Consider the following 22,277-nt stretch of genomic DNA (forward strand, 5'->3'; position numbering starts at 1 on the left):
TGCAACCAGAATATGAGACGCACCAAATGAGGCAGGGGGGGAAAGTAATGAGAATCAGATTGGTTGAGAGTCTGGAGTTTTTTTTTTTTTCTCTGCATGTCTCTTTTGGGTCAAAACCTTACTTTCTCAGTGCATAGAAACACATATCCACCACACTACAATAGGCGTCGGCCATGACCAGATGTTGGCCTACATCTAACACTCTCATTGGAAGTTCAGTTAGTGGTGATATTGCTGTTTGCAGTAGAAGGGGAGGATAGTCGAGGGGGGCTGAGATCCTGCGGGAGGAGAGGCATTTAATTTCTACTCTCAGAGGCTTTGGGCTGCCAGCCAGGAGGATGCAACTCAGTGTATTGTGTGACCTTGAGTATTACTGTATGTGGCTGGAGAGAAAATAAATCCCATCTTTTGGAGGACGTGGTTTGTTGTGATGGAACATGGAAATGTAAAGGTACTGAAATGTGTGAGTGAGTGAGTGAGTGAGTGAGTGAGTGAGTGAGTGAGTGAGTGAGATCTGCTGATCAATATGGATATTTATTTCTCATAGTTTAGATGGCATCTCCACTTCCTCACTTCACACTCATACTTCCAAAAAGGTTATCTGTACAGCATTTGATCTCAGCAGGACCCACATTTTCAAATTCATCTTGAACGACCACATCTGAGGGATTTGGGGGGAAATGGCAAAAAGTGGGTCGATTACAGCTTGATATGTGAACTATCACATCGTAATTACCAATACTTGGACTGTATACGAAGATGACATTTAGATCTATTATTAAACTAGAAAAAGTCTTTCTTCTTGAAATCTTGATTCTGTCAATAGAAGACACTTGTTACAACATGTTGAATTAAACTGCCCTGGTATTATTAATTTCTCTTTCTCATTGATGTCCATGCCATTGAAGCCTGAGCGGAATATAAAGTTATAGTTTTAACTGCAGGTGCATCATTAGTAAACCAGTCAGATACCAAGGCTCTTCTTATTAAGTACTGCAGAAATGTGAAACCATGTGAAAAATGAAAACATCTATACAATATAAATGCAGCCTTTGACTGCACAAGTTCGTCAGCATTTTTAAGAAACAATCAGCCAAGGACAGAGGGTTCTGATACTTACACATATTTTCCACTTGGACTGCTATATTTTTTATGTACAGTACTCTTCCATTTCACCCAAACTGCAGCTGTAAAAATGCTTGGCACAGTTTATAACTATATATATATATATATATATATATATATATATATAACTCATAGGATCTACTCTAGTTGCCCTGTCCTTTAGGGACATTAGGGGGCATCTCTGTCTGGCTGCATCAGAATGGGTGGCTGTGATAGGTGTCAAATAATTGCTGATGCTATCCTGCTATCTGGTTGTGTCTCGTGGCAGACAGGGAGATGTCAAACAGCAGAGAGGTCACCTAATGCACTTGTGGACAGTCATTTGCTCAAAGAAGAGATGCTGATGATCTCTTTGGGATAATGATTCGATATGTATTTTTGCTTGCGTGTGTGTGTGCGACACAGAGGGAGGAAGGGTGCATTTGTGAGTGCAGGTGTTCATGACTCTAAATTGAGTCTGAGTTAGCTCCGGCCCCATCCCCAAAAGTTGCGGATTTGCCGACTCGGCGCACAGCCAGCAAACCAAACAGAACATTAGAATAGAGCAGACATTTTCCTGACTCATAAAAATATTACTCTTAACACACACGCATTGAAGAACCATCCATATTCAAAATGCTTTTCAGCATACTTTCACTTTCTTACAAATACTTTTTTGCACTTATTTCTTTTAAACACATATCTTGCATTTGTGAGTTTCTTTTTTAAGCTCCTCTCTTCATCATGCTCCTCTCATCTACTTATGTTGCAATTCAACTTGATCCAACATGTCATTAATCGACGATTTCTGTTTGCTTTTAGGGGGCAAGAGTTCAGAATTCTGCCAAGAATCTGGGCGTGAGAGATCGCACACCATCGTCAGTCCCAAGGTAAAACTGCGGTCAAGACCTCCCTTTGGGAATCATGAGCAGAGAAAATGAAAGGATCGTAGCTTGTGTAGTTTGTTATAGCTCATTAACTTTGAAACACTTCCCATTACCACAAATCTTTTTAAAACATTTTTTTTTCACATTTCTGCCTTCAAGGCAGTCATTTGCATCACAGAGGTCTTGAAATAAACTTTTAGAGAGAAAATGATGATTCCCCAGATGTCATAAAGATGTTTCTTGAAATCACGGTGTACGCTATCAAATCAGGGCTCTTCATAAAATTATTTTATCACACTTTTTAAGCTTCTCAAATGTTCATTTCTGTGAAATGAGCATTCAGCCTCTTTCTAAATGCATGTATTTGTACAGTACTGTAGGCCTCTGATGTGCTTTTTGTGCAGGACTGGGGCCAAATGGTTCCATTAGAAGGGAGCTCCCTGCACTCAGTGGCCCCGAGATGAGGACATGGACTGCCTCAGCCATTTGGCTCTGACATATAGGCTTCTGTGTGACAGGCAGCCCTCTTGAACCTTTTAGTGAAATTGACAAATACAATTAAGGAGCGGGATGATTAGTGTTGAGACATTGTGGTCGGAGAGCAGAATCACTGCACTCCCCGTTGGTTTATGTCATAATTGTTGCAGTGTGAGTGACTGCTGCAGAACATGGAAGTGTGCTTTGGGGATCATGCATTCAGATTTTAGTGTGATTTTACCCTGCAGCCATATGAGGGGTGTAATGGATTATTTAAAACCGCAGAAGACAGCAGTGCCATATTGGGATGCAAGAAGCAAATATTACTGTGATTAGAAGAAAACATAAAAAATCTAAATGAATTGTGATTTCAACATTTAAACTAATGTTTCGAGTAAGGATTCATTTGACAGACTTTAAACCAGTCGTACTAAAATTGAATGCAGTGTTCCTTCTGTTCTTTTCTTGCAAATGAAAGGAAAAATAATAGTAAATGGTAAAATAAACAGTTTATTTTGTACCAACAACACTTGTTAAAAAGCTGAACTCTGTTATTTGACTTTGTAATGCAAAACTGGATCTAGACTATTTTCCTCCCGTAATGCAGCTACATTTCTGGTTCGCAGTCTTTGAACCAAACAACGATCTGAAGCCAAAGGGAGTTAAATCTCTCCGCAAACCACCTACAGATAGCTGCTCTTTGTTTACAAATGTTCTGATGTACAACTACTGGAGGCTAATAATGTAATTAATTCACTTTTACGCGTATGTTTCTCTGACCAGGTTGTACAAGCTCTGCCAGCCTCCACCCCCAGATGGTGACCCATAATGCATCTCATCAAAGAAGATGATGGGGAAATCCTGAGGAGCTTTGGGCTACCTTTCCTGTAAAAAACCCTCCACCAGCCATCAAAAATCAAACTTTTAAAGACAGTTATTGGGTCCACCTTCCTATTTTAAGAGTAGCAGGCTTACATGTAAATAGAAATTTTTAAACCGTAAATAGTATTTTTTAATACTTTATATTTTCCACTGTTGTACTTTGTATCTAGTGTTTTTGCTTATAATGCAATGGAAAACCCTATGATTGTAGGTATAAAAGGTATACACATATACCCTAAATTGCAGTTAAATCCGCTCATATAATTAAATAAACACATACAGTTCACCATCTGCATACAATGGGCTGATTTAACAAAGACACTGGGTGAAATAAGGGTTAAATTAGCCTTTCATTTTATCTGCTTTTCTTCAGCTTTGACTTTGACGCTGTTATCAATCCTCTCAGTATTAGAAAACCATCATGAATGTGTGTGTTTTTTCAAACTGCCCTCATGTTTATTTTCTTGTAAATATACATATTTAGTATGTTAATGTGCTGAAACATTGTCTTTGGATTTCTATGACTGTTACAAGCATGCATATGAACATTTTCAATCAGTATTAACATTATAGATTTTGGGAAGTAGATATGAACTATATTCTTTTATGTTATAAGGACATTACTCAGGATTAAAGTTTCTCTATGTGTTACAGTACTTATCATTGGATGTATCATTGTAGATGGATCTGTTGCTCACTACTATGCAAACAAACAGCTAATAAGTAATAAACTGCAACAATAAGCTCACTCTTGTGAGTCCAAAAAACTGTCGCCCACTGTTTGTTTTTGCATACATTTGAAAATGGTCGCCTTTTGCTGTATATTGTTCTTCCTTGTCCCCTTCACCAAAATGATGTGATAGGCTATGTACTTAATACAAACGGATAACAATGGTGGAATGCTTCAAAATGACTAAAACATCCAGCCCTACTTAAGTTGTTAAACTGTATCCTATTACAACACTTTTTAAAAAGTAAGTCCTATTTTATTCTACAAGAAGGACTAATTTAAGCAACACGCACGTTTTACTGGCTACCTGTTTGTTTATCAGCGACGTAACTGCACAATTTGCCCTAAAACTCTAAACTTTAATCGACTAACTTTGAACTTTGCCAGGTGTAATTGGCACCACATTCTGCACGTGCGCAGTGTAATAGCCTCCGCGTGCAGCTGCATTACAAGCCAGGGGGTGAACCGGTGGGTGGGTTAGAGCCATAGGTTAGAGCCCGGCGGATAAATGGGAGTGGCGGCGGCGGTGGCTCTGTTAACACTGCTGGCAGCCAGTGAGCGGAAGATTTGTAATCTCTGTCACAGAGCTGCCGTGCCATTGGTTTCTACCGGGAAGCTGCCGCCAGAGAGCCGTAGAGTTAGTGAGGCGACAAACTGGGGATGGTCCCGGGCTGAGTCTCCAACATGAGCCGGGCTCAGAGACGCCTGCTCCACACTGCTTGACTCAAAAGCCGCCTGAACTCACCCTGGCTCTACTCTATTTTATTTATTTTTCCCCCCCCCCTTCACATTTTTGGTCGCCGAGACGAGTCGTGAAGGACGAATGACACCGGCTCACCTCATGATTTCTTCCTGCTGAAAGCTCCTGCGAAGAGGCACAACAGTTTTCTTCATGGCGTCTCCACAACAGTCAAGAATTCAGTCGTATCTGGAAAATAATAAAATCGGACCTTTGTTTGAGGTGAGTGCGAAAAATAAGGAAATATGAAGTTCTCATTTGTCCATTAAAATGACTGCTCCTTTGCGCCACGCTTCATTAATCAGCCTTTAGTTATGCTAAACGATGAGCACCACATCTGAGAGTTGTCACTCTGGAGTTTCAGGCGATTTGTTGAACTAAACCATTTCTCTCCACAAATGTATTAACCTACTCTAGATTTTTAGGTTATAAAAATCGAACATTGTGACATCAGAAACCATATATAGGTTATATAGCTTATTTTCTGTTTAAATCCATGAACGTCCCACTGCGCTCCGTTACAACGAGATAGCCTGTTTTACAGAAACATTTGGCGGAATTGTATTCATTTTTTTTTATCATTACCATCTGTAATTTGCTCCCCAAATTAAGATGATGTTCCCTATCACTGCCTCACTCGACATTGTTACAGTTTGTTGAAGTTGTGGCCACTCAGGGAAGCCAGTTGTAATTCATAGAGCAAAGCAGGGCTGGCTTTACTGCTCGTTCTGCTACAGAGGACACAGCATAACTAACTACCTGCCTCTGTCTGTTTGCCAGTACAGGGATCTGTGTGTGTGTGTGTGTGTGTGTGTGTGTGTGTTGATCCAGGGGTGTTCTCAGTGTGGCATCCAAGCAACCCAGGGGAGAGCATGACTTCATCCCTTGTTTGCTATTGGATTTCATGCTGAAAGCTGGTGTGAGGCACAATCAGAAAGAGGACAGACAGAACTGAGTCTGCTTTTGCAGCAGGTCTGTGAGTCTGTCACTATGGTGGTACAAAAGGGTGGCTGTGTTCGGCCCAAAGCAATATTCACATGCACACGATGTGTTTCGCAAAGTGCTGATGTTTCACTTCAGTCTGTAGTAGCAGCACACACACAAACAAACACACACACACACACACACACACACACAAACGCCGGCTGCATGTTAAACAGATGTAGTGAGGCTTGTTTCAGCACCTTGGACAGAGACCCGTGCTCAACATTCATTAAACAGCAGGAAATGTCTTTTTTTGTGAGGCCACAGCAGTCAGTGAGGCTCACGCCACGCAGTGTGTGTGCTCTTTGTTTGTTTTTCCTCCTTCCATCGTCCTCTCCCACCTGTCTCACACCTATGTTTTCTTTTCTGTGTGTTCTCTATATTTGTGGCTCTGTCCACGCTTCAATTGGATCTCATTTATGTAAATATTGAAAATCACTAAAGGAAAGTGCTCATTCAAAACACCATTGTTAAAAAGATGAATCAGATCTTATAGTAAAGCTTTAATGCATTCTGAAGTGTGCCCTGAATACACCATGCAGTGTTTGTAGTCTGGCCAACGAGGACATGGCTCTTTGCTGAGTTGAGTATAGCATTCAGTCTATAGACTGTGGATGGTGTATTGCTAGTCTGCATTGTGCAGTGGAGATTTTCATAGAAAGCTGACAGATTGTTTTCTAAAGGGGGAGAGGTGAAAGTTGAATAAAGTGGAAAATATGAAAACCCTCTAGTCCCTGGTCTGCTGCTCTCCTGATGAGAAAATGATGAAATGTGCACCCGAAAAAAGCCCACACCATTTCTTTGTTGTCCCATAGAAAACCCATCCAAGTGCATTCAGTTGTGAAGAAACATGTTTTTTTATTATAGCAGGAAAAATAATCCAGGAAGAGAGACCAAAACTCTCCTTGTAATTTTCTTTTTGTTGAAATAGAGAGAGTAAGTGCAGCAAACTTGTGATTCAGCCATGCTGCTTTTACTGAATACCATAGCAGAAAGTTGGATTGCCATTCAAATATGATTTTTAACTATAATAATTATACATTTAAATAAGACACTGAATAATTTCTGAATACAAGAGCAAAATCCGGGAACTGTATTTGAAAAGTGGATGAAGTTACCATGACCGGCAATTAGTTTTGACTTCCATATTCAAGCCTCGAGTTTGTCTCCATATTGTTTTTGAACCTGAAGTGACCATATAAGGACAGAAAGATATAAGCAATCTCTATCATAGACTGTATATAACAAGGACGTTGGCTCAGTGATGTCACCCACTGGTTTCTAAAGAGTTGTTAGTAAGTTCAACAATGGCCACTTTGTTTCATTGGAAGTGCCAATTTTTGCACTTTTGCAGGTACATTGGAAGGTCTGTCTATACCTTACTTTTGGTCATTCTACAGTAGAGCTGAGGTGGGACTTAAAGAGCCTTTCAGATAGTATGTTGTGTGTGTGCTGCGCTCGCCGCGGGGTGGGCACGCACAAAGCATGGCGTAAGTTGCTAGGTGACCGAAACAATAGTTGGGAAATAGCTACTTTTATATTTAGGATGCATGGTATGTATGTATCTGTCCACTATTGAGTAGAAAGCGCTGGCCTTTCTCCTGCTGAGGAGGAGGAGGAGACGAGCAGCAAAGAAGAAGAGGGGTGTGTTTATGAAATCCTCAGGGCAAGACAGGATTTTTGGGGAGTTTGTCCAGGAGCTGCTGCTCTATAGCGACCTCTTCACGAGCACGACACACATTTCTGTTGCTTATTTAAATACACCTGATACACCCGAGCTTCTTGCCGATGTCCCGGTAGGCCTTTTTAAATAGAGCTCAGAAAAGTGGGACACCGTTTGGTGTGATCTGATCTTCCCTCGTGGTGGACACACCAAAGTGTCGCCGCAGAGCGCTGTGCCCAAGTAACTTACATTCAGACGGCAAGCAAACCTCGTTTCTTGGTCTGTATTTGTTAAAAGTTTGCCGATGATTTGTCAAAAACGGTAAAAGGAACCCTAAATCTTACCTTCTTTAATGTCGCTTTTTCTATAAATTAGGCCATTATTATTTGTACTGTGTTTAAGACTGGAAACAAGAAGAAATTTACTGAGGGATGTGATGGAGTGAGAGGGCATTTTCATATCTCCTTCATTCTATTGGACTTACTTCTGCAATGATTACAGCCCCCCTGCTGGCCATTAGAACAAATCCTGGATTAAGTCACCTCTGCGTTGGCTTAACTAGACGTTGCATACACTTCTAATGAACAGACCATACTCACAATGGAGAACGATATGTTTTTTCGATTTTGTGTCACAGCCTTTTTTCCAATCATAGTGTACTGTTATAATACTGGTAGTTGGACATTTTCCATGTTTTTTCCTTGTAAAAGTAGATATACCAAGCACATTTCCTTTGAAGAACTTTTCATGTACCTAAGATCTTTAGAGCTTTGACTTTTCCTCCAGTAGATGTGTAAAGTGCCCCCCCACCCACCCACCCCCCAGATCTCATCTACACTAAATGAGCTCCCTGCATCTGCAAAGCCCCATCACTTCCTCCTCATACCCCTGACACACAGCTGCAGTATTACAGTCTGAGAAACAGTGTGCAGGGGGGTTCATTTACTCACACTGATGAGACACTGCTTATGATGTGCCATAGAATTGATTCCTCCCCCCCCCCACGCTAATGAAATGGTTGCTCTGTAGAGATTTCAAGCTGAGTCAACACCGACCGAATAACCTCCAAAAAGTGAAGCAGCCTTTCATAATAATCATAGTAATAATTACTCCGTAGATTGTTTTCAGCCTCTTGTCTCTTGGAGTAAACTGATAGTCTTTTTAAACACCTCTTTACGTTCACATCTTGATGTAGAACGGGGGAATTATAGAGGTTCAAATTATTAGAATATTTGGTTGTACTCTGTGTGATCAAACAAGAAGGGGGACATTCTTAATGCAGCTAAAATTGACAGAAGGTTCAGTGCAACTTTATAAAAAAGAATCCATAAATGTCTTTAAAATCTTTGTATTATCAAAGAGGATCTGTGATATCTTTTGTGCAAAGCTTCTGTTAGTTAAACGTGTGTTACAGGACCAGTGGGTAGAAATGGAGCAGTGTGTGTTTCTTTGAGCAGCAGACAGGGTAGAACCCGCTCTCATGTTCCTCCCTGCTGTGATCAGTCAATCAAATCTCAGGCTGAATAATTGTTCTGTTTGAACAGTGAACCGACACATCATGAAAGTGAAGTCTAGACCGTTAAAAACTGAAATTGGGATTCAGTCAAACTGTCTGCTTTGTGAGAGAACTGGTGTCATTGTCCATTACCTTTCCCCCCGAGTGACTGACTCTAACAGCTTGAATAAAGGTCTGATTAATCATTTTGTTAACTCAGTATTGGTCTCGTAGCTCAGTGATAAACTGCAGCGCTGTTTCATCTCTTATACATGAAATAAATAGATCAGGTCCACATTACAATTATTTTTAATGTTCCACTATACACACACACACACACACACACACACACACACACAGACATGAATACTCACACGTGGTCTGACCTATTGATCCTCTGCCTTAAGAGGTTATTTATTCTACTTTTTATTAGAAGTGATCATTACATACTGTTGTAGCAGTTTGCTCTGTATGTCAATCTCAGTGAAAACATGTGACTTCTGTATGCATGCTGCTAGATTTGTGAATTTGACTCAGTTGATTTGTGATTTTAGATAGTTTTCTCTATTCAGTCAAAATCTAGAATTTGAGCTGCAGTACTTCTCACAAAACAATCTTGCTTTAAGATATTGTTTGTAAGCTGACCTTTTTGAGTCACGCTTACAGAAAAACAAACAGTTTAGAGCAGGTTCAGTCATAGATTAGAGGTTTTAGCACAAGTACAAACACACCTAGGAACGTTTTTGTCTGTCTGGGTTACTTCGTCATCAGCTTACATGTGGTAATGAAAACCCAGTAATTCATTTCACTTGTGGCTGCTTTGCTGTTACATTTATTGATTCTTTTATGTTAATGTAGTATTCAGTGCAAGATATCTGCAGAATGAGGTGGATATTACAGAAAAGCTTTTCCTATGATAGAACTCATTGGCTTGACAAGTAAGCCACCTTCTTATCCTGATGACCAAGCAAAATGAATGTCATCATTACTAGAAAATATGATTAGCACTCTTGTCATGTTTATCATCCATCTGTATGCTGGTGGGTTAACTAAGCACAGATGCTCAGTTTAATTTTAGAATACTATACTACACTATGAGGCATGCTTACATTAAATACATTACACTTAGAGTGAAATGATTTAGATTTTCCAATGGCACATTCTTATGATACCAGGGGAAAACGGAGAAAACGGAAATCAGCCTTCAGGGAGAGACAGCAGACTTTATATTTAGGATCAACACCATCAAAATTCAGAGAGAAACCATTTCTAAACCCATGATGTTCAAGACATAACACATCTACCCTCCTCATTAGATCACTCACAGGTGTGTTTTGGTTTCCATTATGGACAAGCTAATGGTCTTTTCAAGGTTGCCGATTTGATTTGACAGATGTATGGTCGTGCATCGGTTAACGCCATCGGTGAGCTCCCTCTCAGGCGTGGTTGAAGTAATAATTACAACAAGACAGGCAGCCCAAGGCCGGGTCGGTCCTTGGGGAGTTTCAGAAGGGCTGAGCAGGGAAAGCAAAGGATATCTGTGAGATCAGGCAGGGGGACGATGAGGGAAGTCCAATATGAGGAAGATTTAGAGCGTGTGACTGGGACGGGGGCAGGGAGTGAGTACGGGAAACAGAGAGAGAGAGTGAGAGAGAGCATGTTGGGTGTGTTGCATGCCAATAAAGTTATCATGTCCTCTTACAGCCTCAGGATGCTGCTATCTCACTGCTGTGTGTGACTGATAGTCTGCTGCTGGTGTGGGAGAGCTGATCATCTCATACACACATCCTTGATAGTAACTTTATATTTTTACTCATGAACTATACCTGTTTTTAAATTTCAGAGCAGGTTCACATTGATATATCCTTATGATATTCACATGCCTCATATTTACTCTTAAAAAATGTGTCCGCCGTAATTGTTGGTCCTTGACAATAAGAAAACACTTCTTATTCAGCTGAAGTGATGGTATCCACAATCCTCATTCTGTGCTTTCTCAGCTTCAGTTGTAGCTGGTTTGAGGTCTGCAGGCAGTCTGCATGAACCAAAATGAAGCTCTGATCTCAAGAAGTAACTCTCTCTCACAGAGTACCCCTGTAGTTTAAAACAGATGGAGGACTGCAGATCTCTCTTTCATTGAAATGTCTTTAGAGAAGGGATGTCAGCGCAGTGAGAGACAATTAAATTGACCAGATTGCTTCATATAGACAAGTAGAATGTGAGTATTGGTTTAAGATAGGCCAAGATGATTTTTTTTCCTAGAGGCTTTGTTTTGATAGGTCAGATTTTGCTGTTGTGCATAAATCATTGAAGATATTCCCCTTGTGCTGCTGACCCAACCAAACCAGCTGAGCCAGTTTATATTTACATTATTTTAAAATGTATTGTCTTAACAATGTGAAAAACATAGCCAATAAGAAGACATTTAAAGTAAGAGTTAAGTCAAGGAGCATTTGTAGTTTATAGAGTAAGTGGTGGAGTACATCCTGCAGGTGATGGATGGAAAATCTGGGCTGAATGTCCTGGAACACCCTGAAGGTCATAGTGATGATGGGAAAGTCTCAGTTTTGGAGTGATATGTAAAAAAAAAACAAAAACAAAAAAAAAACAACAACACAAAGCTGTTGTAGCTGAAGATCAACGGTCAGTTATGGTGAGGCCAGATTTGGACATTTAAGGAAGTAGAAGCGAGAAGAAGTACGAGATCTCCAAATGTGGGGAAAAATGTTCCTTTAAGGATATTTAACAAATCTTTCAAAACGTGTTTTCATTAACAAAATATCAAAAACCAAGATGTTTAATTTTTAGTGGCATCAAAAGTAACAACATCTGGAGATACATTACTCACATGAAGTTATTTTCAGTACAGTTTTCTGTCAACTAATCATTCTAGTAATTGAAAAAAGCGAGCCGGTCTGTTATTACTCATTTTATAGTATGCCTATAGCAATGCAACAGGCCTCGTTTGAATCACTGAAAGATATGGCCACCGTGATAGAAATGAACTTGAAGCAAACCTTCAGGATGGAGGGAGTGAGGAGTGAAGGCATCTTTTCCGTGTGTGTGTGTGTGTGTGTGTGTGTGTGTGTGTGTGTGTGTGTGTGTGTGTGTGTGTGTGTGTGTGTGTGTGTGTGTGTGTGTGTGTGTGTGTGTGTGTGTGTGTGTGTGTGTGTGTGTGTCAGCAGTGCAGATAAAAGCATCTCTCTGATGAGTGATATTTGGTAGTAGCTGCCCGGTCGGGTGACATTGCCTCTCTCCAAAGTCTCCTCTTCCTGCGTGATCTCTTCTGCTCCTGTCTGCCTGCTTTTGGATCTCTTCCATCTCTCTTTCTCTTTACTCATCCTCACCTAAATTGACTCATCACATCATTTTTCTTTTTCTGTCAAATACTGAACTCTTTGTGCTGGAAGCCTGATGGACAGACCCACAGACATTACCTTAAATACCCTGTGATGTGACTTTGTATTCCCGTATTTCATTGGCCAAACAGCAGGTAAATCAGCAGCTGTTGGCCTTTACTACGAGGACAGGGAGCTCTCTTGGGAGTCCTCCTGACAGAGCCGCTGCTGAATTTTAATTTTTTCATATACAAGGACAAATCTGAGGGAAAAGATTTCTGGATTTATAACTGATCAGAGAACAGATTCTGAGTTTTTTTTTAACCAGGCAAACATTAAATATTTTGGAAATGCATGCAGGATATTTCTGCAAATGTATTTTAATTCCACAAATACAGTATACAGAAATGATTGTCTTGCTTGTAGATTGTTATGGATAAATTGCCTACCAGAAAGCCAGTTTTATGAATGCTCAGTTTCTCCTCACACACAGCTCTTTACAGCTCAAATGGTTTGTGAAGCGTCTGTTATATTGAGGTGGAAATGCATCAGCTCAAAGAAAGGAAAAAAAAAAAACAAGCGCTTCGACCTCATTGTTGTTGTTCATGTAGCTGCATCAACATTGGAATTATGTTTTTTTTCTCAATCCACTCTTTCCTCGCTATAATCCACCACTTTTTCTTCAATGCTGCCTCTTAATGCTACTGTTCTCTCTTCATTTCCTTCCCACCACTGTGAAACTGCCTCTGTTGATTTCCCCCCTGTGTCCAGCAATCTACCACCCAAACTCTACCCTGTTTGCCGTCCTCTCCTTTCCACTTTGAGTTTGGGGAGTAAGTCAAAGTTGCAGGGAGCATCAGAGAGTATCATGATTGTCATTGTCCCCGGGGAAAGTCCTTGAGAGCTTTCAAGGACACAGTAGTCTCCTGGCTGGACGACGGCTTATCAATTGTGGCCGCCAAACTACACCGCCCGGGGCACAGAGATACCACTGATCTGCACAGATATGGACTTTGTGTCTCTGTACCTAGCGCCACCTGTTGGCCTGCATATAGCACCAGATTCGAAGGCTGAAACACACTCCTTATCTCCCCCCCCCCCCCCCCACACACACACACACACACACACACACACACACACACACACACACACACACACAAATCCACACTTTAACTATGGATGTTGTTTTGCTGATGCAAGTCACTTCCAACCAAATAGCATTAAAGTCTTGTATTTAGAAATGTTGACCCAAATTTGAGCATACATATCACTACGGTTCCTGTCAAAGGAAATAAGATGATGAGTCAAACAGTATGGGCTTATCAAATAGGACTCATGTTATTTTAGGCACCTCATTACCATAGAAAGTGAAAAGCGTCAGACACGCTTACCTTGCTCTGATGTTTATGAGACTTATGTTATATATGCTTATCCACCATGAAGACACTGTGGGATTTGTTGCTTCTTGAATGTCTCGTTGGCTTTTTTTTTGATGTAATGGAGATGGTGAAGGACGCAAAAGTACAAAGGGTGCATTAGCTCATTCCACAGCTTTTGTCACACCGGATGCAAAACACTCCACAGGACGTGCAATCAATATAAGTTGGCACACAATGGTTTTACAGTAGATACGTGGGCTGAATGCAGATGTGGCCACATGTGCTGCCCATTCTCCGCCATGAATATACAATATGTGTCCATCTGTTTTTGTAGTTGACTTTCTCCTGATGGATCCAACTAATCCAAGCACACCGTTAGTGGTGTTACACACTCTACATCACGGTGTGCTGTATCCACTGGGAAACACAATCACCAAAATCACCGCTGGGCACTCATCCATAAAAGAACGACACATCTGACTATTAAGACCTGGAAACCCTGGGGTGTTTAACAGAGTTCTGCTGGTTTGGCTTCCTGTTTAATGTACCAAATTACAGCCTTCGTTTATAGACCTCCTGTTGCTAGGTAAGTTAAATTACCCACAGGAGCCATTCTGCAGTAAATACAAATGTTACATCTTAAAACCGTTAGAGGTTTTTAACAGTTACACTCAGGCCACAGCATTTCAGAGATGATTAACTTGACTTTTTAGTGGGCTGTAAATTATCTTTCAGGATTTACCAAGTGCCTCTTATCAGAAATAACATCACTGTTTTTTCCGAAAGAGCTTTTAGATCACTTTTACTTTGTGTGGTAAGCAATAGAGCAAGGTTTATCCAGCCGGCAGAGAAACATCTCTGCACACTCCCTGTTTGTGCATTCATAAGCTATTTGTGGCAAATGCTGCTGTAGACACTGGGGCCGGGCAGGAGGTTCCTCCTGACCATTTACCTGATTAGCTTTTGAAACACACACACACACACACACACACACACACACACACACACACACACACACACACACACACACACACACACACACACACACACACACACACACACACACACACACACACACACACACACACACACACACACAGAGAGAGAGTGAAGCCAAAGATATCCAGCATTAACACACACATCAATGATCTTCTAAAGCCCCTCTAAAACACACATGCAGAAACAAGAGTGTTTCCACAAGGGCAAACACATACCAGCCACTACAATGATCTGTTTAGCTGCACACAAACATGTATACAGTATGTTCTTGCCACATTGAGCTTATTGTACACGCTGATTTTCACACACACACACACACCCTTCATTTTGTCCATACATCACTGCCAATTCACCGCAGTCTACTAATGACTCGTCTCTAATGAGTCATCCTGAAGTCAGCCTCAGCTGAGTTCGTTCTCTCATTCCATATCATGCCGGTCAATACGAACACACCCATGTACTCGGCTTTATGCTGATTCCACTTCACACATCAGATTCAGGCAGACGTCTATTCCTTACAGCTGTAATAAAAAAACAGCTTTTCTTTGGTGCTGATAGAAATGTGGGGAATTCTGTACAAAAAATCATCTTTTATTAACCCATGTGGTCCTTTTTCTTTATATTTGGCGTCTTTTTCCCATTTGACCATTTAAACTCCCTCACGAGTCTTAACCATGTTTATATAAACTGTCTCATTACGTTACTTTTAATATCCACTATGTGCTGTTTATCTCTCCCAATATATCAAATACAACAAAATAATAATGTTCCTTTTATTAATTTTAAGCACATGATTGATTCTGTTCCTCTGTCAGGTCCAGCACACCAGCTGCTGCTCACTTGATATCTTTAGACATTAAGGAATGATTTTTGTTTGGCAACAACATTTTTGTGCACAGTTCGATCAAATTCTGCAGTGTTTGTTTCCTTTTTTTTTGTTCCTTGTTTCTTGGCAGACGGATCGGATTCAAAGTTTCCTGACATGTGTGCTACTAATTGACACAGAAGGGAAGTGATCACTCTCTTTTGGGGATATGTTGGTGCAGTGTTTGCCTGGACTTCTTATTTTTTTAGGATATTGACATGTAGTGGAGCAAATGATGTCAACACTTTGGCTGTCTCTCACAGTCTTAGATAGTGAGGTCTAACTACAGAACAAGACCTGCACTGCTTGTAGGGATTGATTGTCTTTATCCACTTCCTCATTTTGGACACTCTGCTGGCCGTTCTCTCTCAGTGCTGCTGCAGCATCTCTTCTATCTAACTGCTCTCTGCTTTACTCTGCTCCTGTAGGAGTTGATGACCAAATTGATAACTGAGACTCCAGACCATCCAATCCCTTTTCTCATTGATCACCTGCAGACCAAGCAAGACAGCCCAGGCAAGCTGCACAGAGCTCTGTCAGGCTCCGCAGCACTGTGGGCGCAGAGCTCCCCAGGTCTGTACCCCCGAAAGCAATAACACACTATGAACACACACACACATACACACACACACACACACACACACACACACACACACACACACACACACACACACACACACACACACACACACACACAGACAGAATAACATTTGTCTTTGTACAGTCTCTCCAATATTGGCACAGAGACAGTCATTAGTCCGCATCTGCGGCAGAGCTTGCAGAGTAAACTTGGCTTCCATTCATACTCTTTAAATTTGCATAACAGTGGCATTGTGAGCAGAAATTATGACTCCCTCTCTTTTCAGAAAGCAAAAACACTCGCAGGGAGCACAGCAACTATGAGAAGCCATGGCAAATTCACCCGAAGAAACCGAAAAAATCCAAGAGTGACCTGGCTGTGTCAAGTATCTCTCCTCCTTCACCTGAATCCAAGTCCTGTAAGTTTCTCTTTTCGGTGTGAAAGTCTTTTTCTGCTTTTCTTGCACAGACACATAATCCCCTTTTGAATATGAAGCTTTACAGTTTTGATACCTGTTGTATCACTTGTATCCCAATTACACGCTCCATTGACTTTAATCTCCATTTTTAATTTGATATAATTATATCTAATTAGAGTTAGCACAGGGTATAGTCCAGGGTCCGCCCTCAGCCCTGCAGATGAGTTCATTACAAAGTTCCACTTTTTACACACTTGCTGCTGCACTACTACACACTCTGAAGACAAATTGTTCACAAAAGTTCTTCCATTAATGCTAAACGAATGCAGATGAGGAGATTTTTCTGGTGCTAACTTTTTTTTGTACCAGCAATAAATTACCTTAGCTATGAAGTATGACACTTGAGACAATGAGGATGGATCAAATGGGGAGCATGCAGAGAAGTAGTCTACTTCAATAATTTAACACTGTGCTCTATCACTGCCAGACCAGGGCTATTTCAGGCTGCGGTCGAGCATTCCTCACAAAAGAAAAGGAAACGACGAGTGCACAAAAAGAGATCAAAGAGAAAAAGTGAAAGTTAGAAGTCAAAATAAAGTAAGCGACACTCGGCGCACGAGGTGTTCTTCTCTTATGAGCATTAGCAGCAATCCTGCTCCCACTCCAGAGCCCTCAAAGATACATTTAAAGACAAGTCACATTAAAAATACATGCTCGTGTTTTGATTTGCAGAGCTCATGAAAAATTGAAATCGAAAGAACAACCGCTCATCATTATTGTAAAATGTTGCAAGAACAACAGTAGCTGTCATGAATATAAACCTCAGAGGTTCTAATATTCTTCATCTTTGTTTTGGTTTCTTCCTCTAAACTGATGCTTTAATGGGCAGCCAAAGTTAGAACTAATTCTTTACATTTAATGTATGCTATTTATTGACAGCACAACCCTTTGAATTAGCAGCACAACACAAAGAGGCGAGCAGGGAGAGGATAGCAAGACTTTTTTTTTTTTTTTTCACGATGTAATGAAAGTTTTTTTTTTTTTTCATTTAACGAGTCTCCATTTGGCTGAAAACATTTGCTCTGTTTTTATGGCTGCTACAATGCCAAGCAGCTTAGTCAGGGTAAACAAGGGTGGAGGATGGCAGATTGTAACAGCAGTGCTGTCAAATATTCACCATTGAGATTACTTATCCGTGTGTGAGTGTTTGTGTGTGCGTACAGAAGGGTGATGCTCACTCTCTGCACCTGTCATCACATATGTGTTTCATTCAAGCATACATGACATTTACTCAGAAGTTGCTGCATTCAGTTCTTTTCAATGAGTTCGTTAAGGCTAGTAGACAACCAGTACATTTGTTTGTCTTCTCGTCCTAGCCCACATGTGATTTCAAATTCAGCTGCTTTAAGATATGGATGAACTACAAGTAATCCCTGAACTGCAAAAGAATACATCTATTTCATTTTATAAATAATGTCTGAACACTTTATGAATTAACCATCATACAGAAGCTGAGGGACGCTGTTAGAGGACGTGGGCAGGATGTCAGTGCAGTATGTGGGTCACTTCCTGATCCTGTGAGTTATTTTCAATGTTGATCAAAGAGACTGACAGACTCTGTCCCCTGGCCTCTGTCCAGTGAGCTCTGTGTGCTTCTGAAAGAGACATGGTGACTTTTCTGCCAGGGTTTCCATTCCACTCCATCCTGCAGTTTAGACAAATACGCAATCTGTGACATTTAGAGATCAAACACATCAAATCCTTTACAGTTCAGATCTGTGAAAGTATGGTTGTTTTTTTTTCTGTTCCCAGTTTTAGAACGTTTGATCAGACTTCTATAACTTTATCTGAGGATAAATCAGTGTGTGTGTCTTTTTCTGGTTTGTGTCATCAAGTGCCACGATCTATCGAGTGCCCGTCCTGGGACTGGAGGGAGAGCCGGGACTTCGACGAGCTAAACCACATCCTGCGGGAGAGCAAGAAGCTGGGCAAGGCCCTGGAGAGTCTGTCCCGCAGTGAGTGGCTGCCACTTGCCCATACAGAGCAATGTTTAATACATCTTAACATACAGAACTAAAGAGTAGGCCTTTCTTGTAAATGTCACTGTAATTCCTGAGAGGAAACCGGATCAAGCAGCTAATCTTACAAGCCTGCTGAGCTCAGAAGCAGTCTTAGCTGGGATTTCAAATTGTATAAGATGCTTCTCTCTGCTTTAAAATCGTTTTGCTTCTCTCTGCAGGCATCGCCATCTCTGATGAGCTCGATCAGGTAAACGTTAGCGACAACTGACTCTTTTATTGAAACCCTCCACAGACATGTCCCTCATCCCTCATACAGCATCAAGTAAAAGCCACGTTTCATAACTTTCACTTGGTTGAAATGGCAGCACAGGTCTTCTTCTGCAATGATCTGCTATCTCATGAGAGTGATATGTGAGAGTGATACTTCAGTAAGCATGCCTTTCCAGCTCCCTCTCTCTCATTGTTTCAGTGTGCATTTGTACTTTGAGTCCTGCCTTTGTCCTCACACGGCCCCAATTCTCTCCCATCACAATAGTGCAGCGGTCGCCCAGGATGGAGACACACCGAGCGATTTGTGAATGATGTCTGGCTGAGGGACACAGCATGTGTTTTGACAGGACTTCACTTTCTGCACAGTGCAGCAGCACATGTCAAATGTCCTTGGCTCTCATCCTAGAGATTGTCTTTTTGTTCTGTGGGATGGGGCAGGGAATGAATACCAAACAGCTGCTCTGATCATGCAGAGACAATAGTTTGTGGTACTATGTAGGATTTAGGCAAAGACAAGCAGACATATCTTTGCCATCCGTATTCAGCAGAGTTGTAAATGTGTGCTGACTGGCTTTGGGAGCAGAAAAGAGAGGAGACAGATCTCAGATTCTTGTTCTTTGCAGTATAAAAACTTGGTGCTTTCTATTATCTTCCCTGTTCAATCTGATCCCCTTTTCATTTAAATCTTCATCTTTGTTTTTCTATCTGCCCTCCTCAGTTTATTGTCTTGCCTCTGATCATTTCTCTTTTGCTGTTTTAGAACTTGGGAGGCTTTAACTCAGTGATGCGCCCGCGGGTGGTGGGAGAATGGGTGGGCCGGGAAGAGGAGGACGCGGACCCGCTAGCTGCTGAAATGCTGCACCCTCCTGTCCCTCGAGCTAAAACAGAAGTGTGCTGGAGTGGAGACAGCAGCCCTGCTGGGAGGTCAGTGATTGACATTAAACTTGTCACAAATGTGTGTGTATGTGTGTGTGTAACTTATTTAAATATAAAAAAAGATTAAAAGTTATGGTTCACAGTGCTATTGTTGGCTCTTTAAAAGGTAGAAGGTAGACTTCTTACTGTGGCTCCTGCTGCCTGAGGAATGCCCATCTGAATGGGTTTGATAATCCCATTTCAAAGGCCCGATCAAACAAGCTTGCCATGATACTGCTTCAACCCAGTTTCAAATTAAAGCTAACCTCATTTCTTGGCGCTCAAGGCCAGAAGAATTTTGTGCTTGTTACTTATAAATACTGACAGTATGTCAGCTTAATTTGTTGGTCTTTTAAATCATTTGTTACCAATACTGAGAAAACTTTCCACATTTTTTGGTTTCATTTATTTGTTTGCTAAACTATCAAAGTTCCAAATAGCCTGGAACAAGCGGCATCTCTTTGACTTGGAGATAACGCTGCAGAGCCTGTGTGTGACTTTGTATAAGGGAGTCACTGGCGCTGCAGCTGCTGATGTGACTAATTAGAGGAGGATTGGATATAAAATCATAAATCATGTGCAAGCCTGAGCTGACATACCCGCAGTGTTAATCTTATTAGGTGACTGTATGGGTGGATTATGGGGAGAAATCACTTAGTTAGAAGTCTGAGCTGGGTGATAGTGGGGTGTGTGAGAGTGTGTGTATGTAGACTCACTGATGAGCTCCGCTCTGTGTGTGTCTGTAAATGAGGTGTCTCGTGTTTACCTATAAAAGGTGTGAGATAACTCCTGTGTGCTTAGATTGGTGCAGCATCTCAAAATAATTACAGCCTCTTCTCTCATCAGCTGGAAGAGGATTTGGCTCATCTGAGGGATCATTTCTATTAACTCTGAATTGCATTAACAGGGAATTTGCTCCCACCTCAGATCCTGTTGTTGGATTGAGATCACTTCCAGATCCTCTGAGGCACAACGCCAAAAATAGTAAGATCTGAATAACAATACATTTATTTTAGTTAAAGGTTAAGTGAAGTACACATTTACCAGACCTAACTCTCTATAGAGGGTGACGAAGAGTTGAGGGAATGGTGCGCCGAAGGACTGAGTGACTAGAGGCGAAGTTTGTGCGGTGTAGCAGTCATGTGGAATCCACTTATTTACAACAGGAAAATCATTGTTGTACTTCGGACATGAATTTGTTGAGCAAATAAAATCTTAGTAAATGTGGACGGGATACATTTTAGAATCAGTGTGCAATCTGAGGATAATATCTTGCTCAAGGTGCAGTACTAATAAACTTTCAAAAAACCTGATGTCTCTATGTTGACTGATTATCAACATATTAAGTTTTACTGCTGATAGCTAGTTTGGCAAAGAAGGAGGGGGGGTTGTTTTTGGTGGCGCATTTGTTTTCTATCATCTGAGGCCCATGAACAAGCGTATGCCAATTGAAATGTAACATTAACTTAAACCATTAATTTAAAATCCAGAGCCAATAGGACGTTGTAAGGTTTATACATGTGTATCAAATGAGATATCTGGCCCCTTTGAACTGATGAACCAACAGCCTTCTCTAAAACCCCTGAAAAACCTTTAGAGTTATTTCTTTACTTTAGTGGATTTACTTTTTTTCAATTTTGACCGTTTTGCTCCTGTGTCTCAATTTAGCGGCCCGCCTGTTACTGAGGTGAACACGGAGATCTGACAGGTGGTGATGTTCCTCCGTGTTATTTTTTTAGAAAGTGCAAGGGGTAGCTTGGAGATCAGATTGAACTGAGGCAGGAACCTCTTCAAAGAAATTGTTCATTGTGTCTGACTGTCCGTTGAGATGGGGCTCCCTTTACTCCGTCTGTCAGGTCCTTCAACTTGCACTCCCCATTTTGTATTAGATTTATTTTTAACTTACTTTTTCTGCAACAACATGTAAACTTCCAACAACAGGAATTTTTTTTTTCAACCACTGAAAAATGGTACTAAAAGGCATAGAACAAATATACAGAACACAAGTGCAGAATCACTGAAGCTATCTTACCCTGTCTGTCTGAGCAGATTGAATTATCACAGAAACACCATAAAGACGCTGTGAAGAGGTATCTGTCATCTCACGACCCTTCCCCATTATCTGTAAATAGAAGTCATTAAACTGAGATTAACATTAAATGAATTCTCTTCCGCCTGTTTCATCCACACCCGATGGGATTTAATTTAATTTAAAATTTTGATTTAATTAATGATGCTGCAGAAACCATCTTTCATAATTATAACTGTTTCTTTAAACATATAGAAAGGAGACCTGGTTTCCATCCTCCATGTCCAGGCTTTGAAAGAGGAAACCTCACCTCAGGAATCTGAAGGGAAGCATTTGATTTCATACCAGCCATGTGTTGTTTTTGATTCAGCAAAAGCCTGGAAGACTGCCTGAGAACCCTTTGGCTAAGGTTACTACGAGTGCTGCACTAAATAGGAATGAATGCAGTAGAAAAATGGTGCATTTCTATAGCTGCTTATGTGGCTTATGTTTGTGAATGGCT

General features: G+C 41.0%; 2 protein-coding genes across 5 annotated transcripts in view; both read left to right on the forward strand.

Moving 5' to 3' along the window:
• The window catches only part of prex2 (phosphatidylinositol-3,4,5-trisphosphate-dependent Rac exchange factor 2), an 87,048-nt gene extending 82,930 nt beyond the window's left edge, over positions 1–4,118 (forward strand). The window contains exons 40-41 of the mRNA XM_020646529.3: positions 1,927–1,994; positions 3,252–4,118. Of these exons, the coding sequence (XP_020502185.2) occupies positions 1,927–1,994; positions 3,252–3,297 (114 nt within the window). The 3' untranslated portion in view covers positions 3,298–4,118. The remainder of the gene's footprint in view (positions 1–1,926; positions 1,995–3,251) is intronic.
• A 442-nt stretch (positions 4,119–4,560) lies between these two features.
• Positions 4,561–22,277, forward strand: part of c20h8orf34 (chromosome 20 C8orf34 homolog) — a 56,837-nt gene continuing 39,120 nt past the window's right edge. Inside the window, exons 1-7 of one of the 4 annotated variants that reach the window (XM_065949062.1) lie at positions 4,561–5,041; positions 15,971–16,115; positions 16,409–16,540; positions 18,436–18,555; positions 18,780–18,808; positions 19,592–19,755; positions 20,674–20,730. In XM_065949062.1, the coding sequence (XP_065805134.1) occupies positions 4,973–5,041; positions 15,971–16,115; positions 16,409–16,540; positions 18,436–18,555; positions 18,780–18,808; positions 19,592–19,755; positions 20,674–20,730 (716 nt within the window). In that variant the 5' untranslated portion in view covers positions 4,561–4,972. The remainder of the gene's footprint in view (positions 5,042–15,970; positions 16,116–16,408; positions 16,541–18,435; positions 18,556–18,779; positions 18,809–19,591; positions 19,756–20,673; positions 20,731–22,277) is intronic. The other 3 variants (XM_065949061.1, XM_065949063.1, XM_020645164.3) reach the window with 3 other exon arrangements.

This window comes from Labrus bergylta, chromosome 20 (genome assembly GCF_963930695.1).
Source record: "Labrus bergylta chromosome 20, fLabBer1.1, whole genome shotgun sequence".
NCBI lineage: Eukaryota > Metazoa > Chordata > Actinopteri > Labriformes > Labridae > Labrus > Labrus bergylta.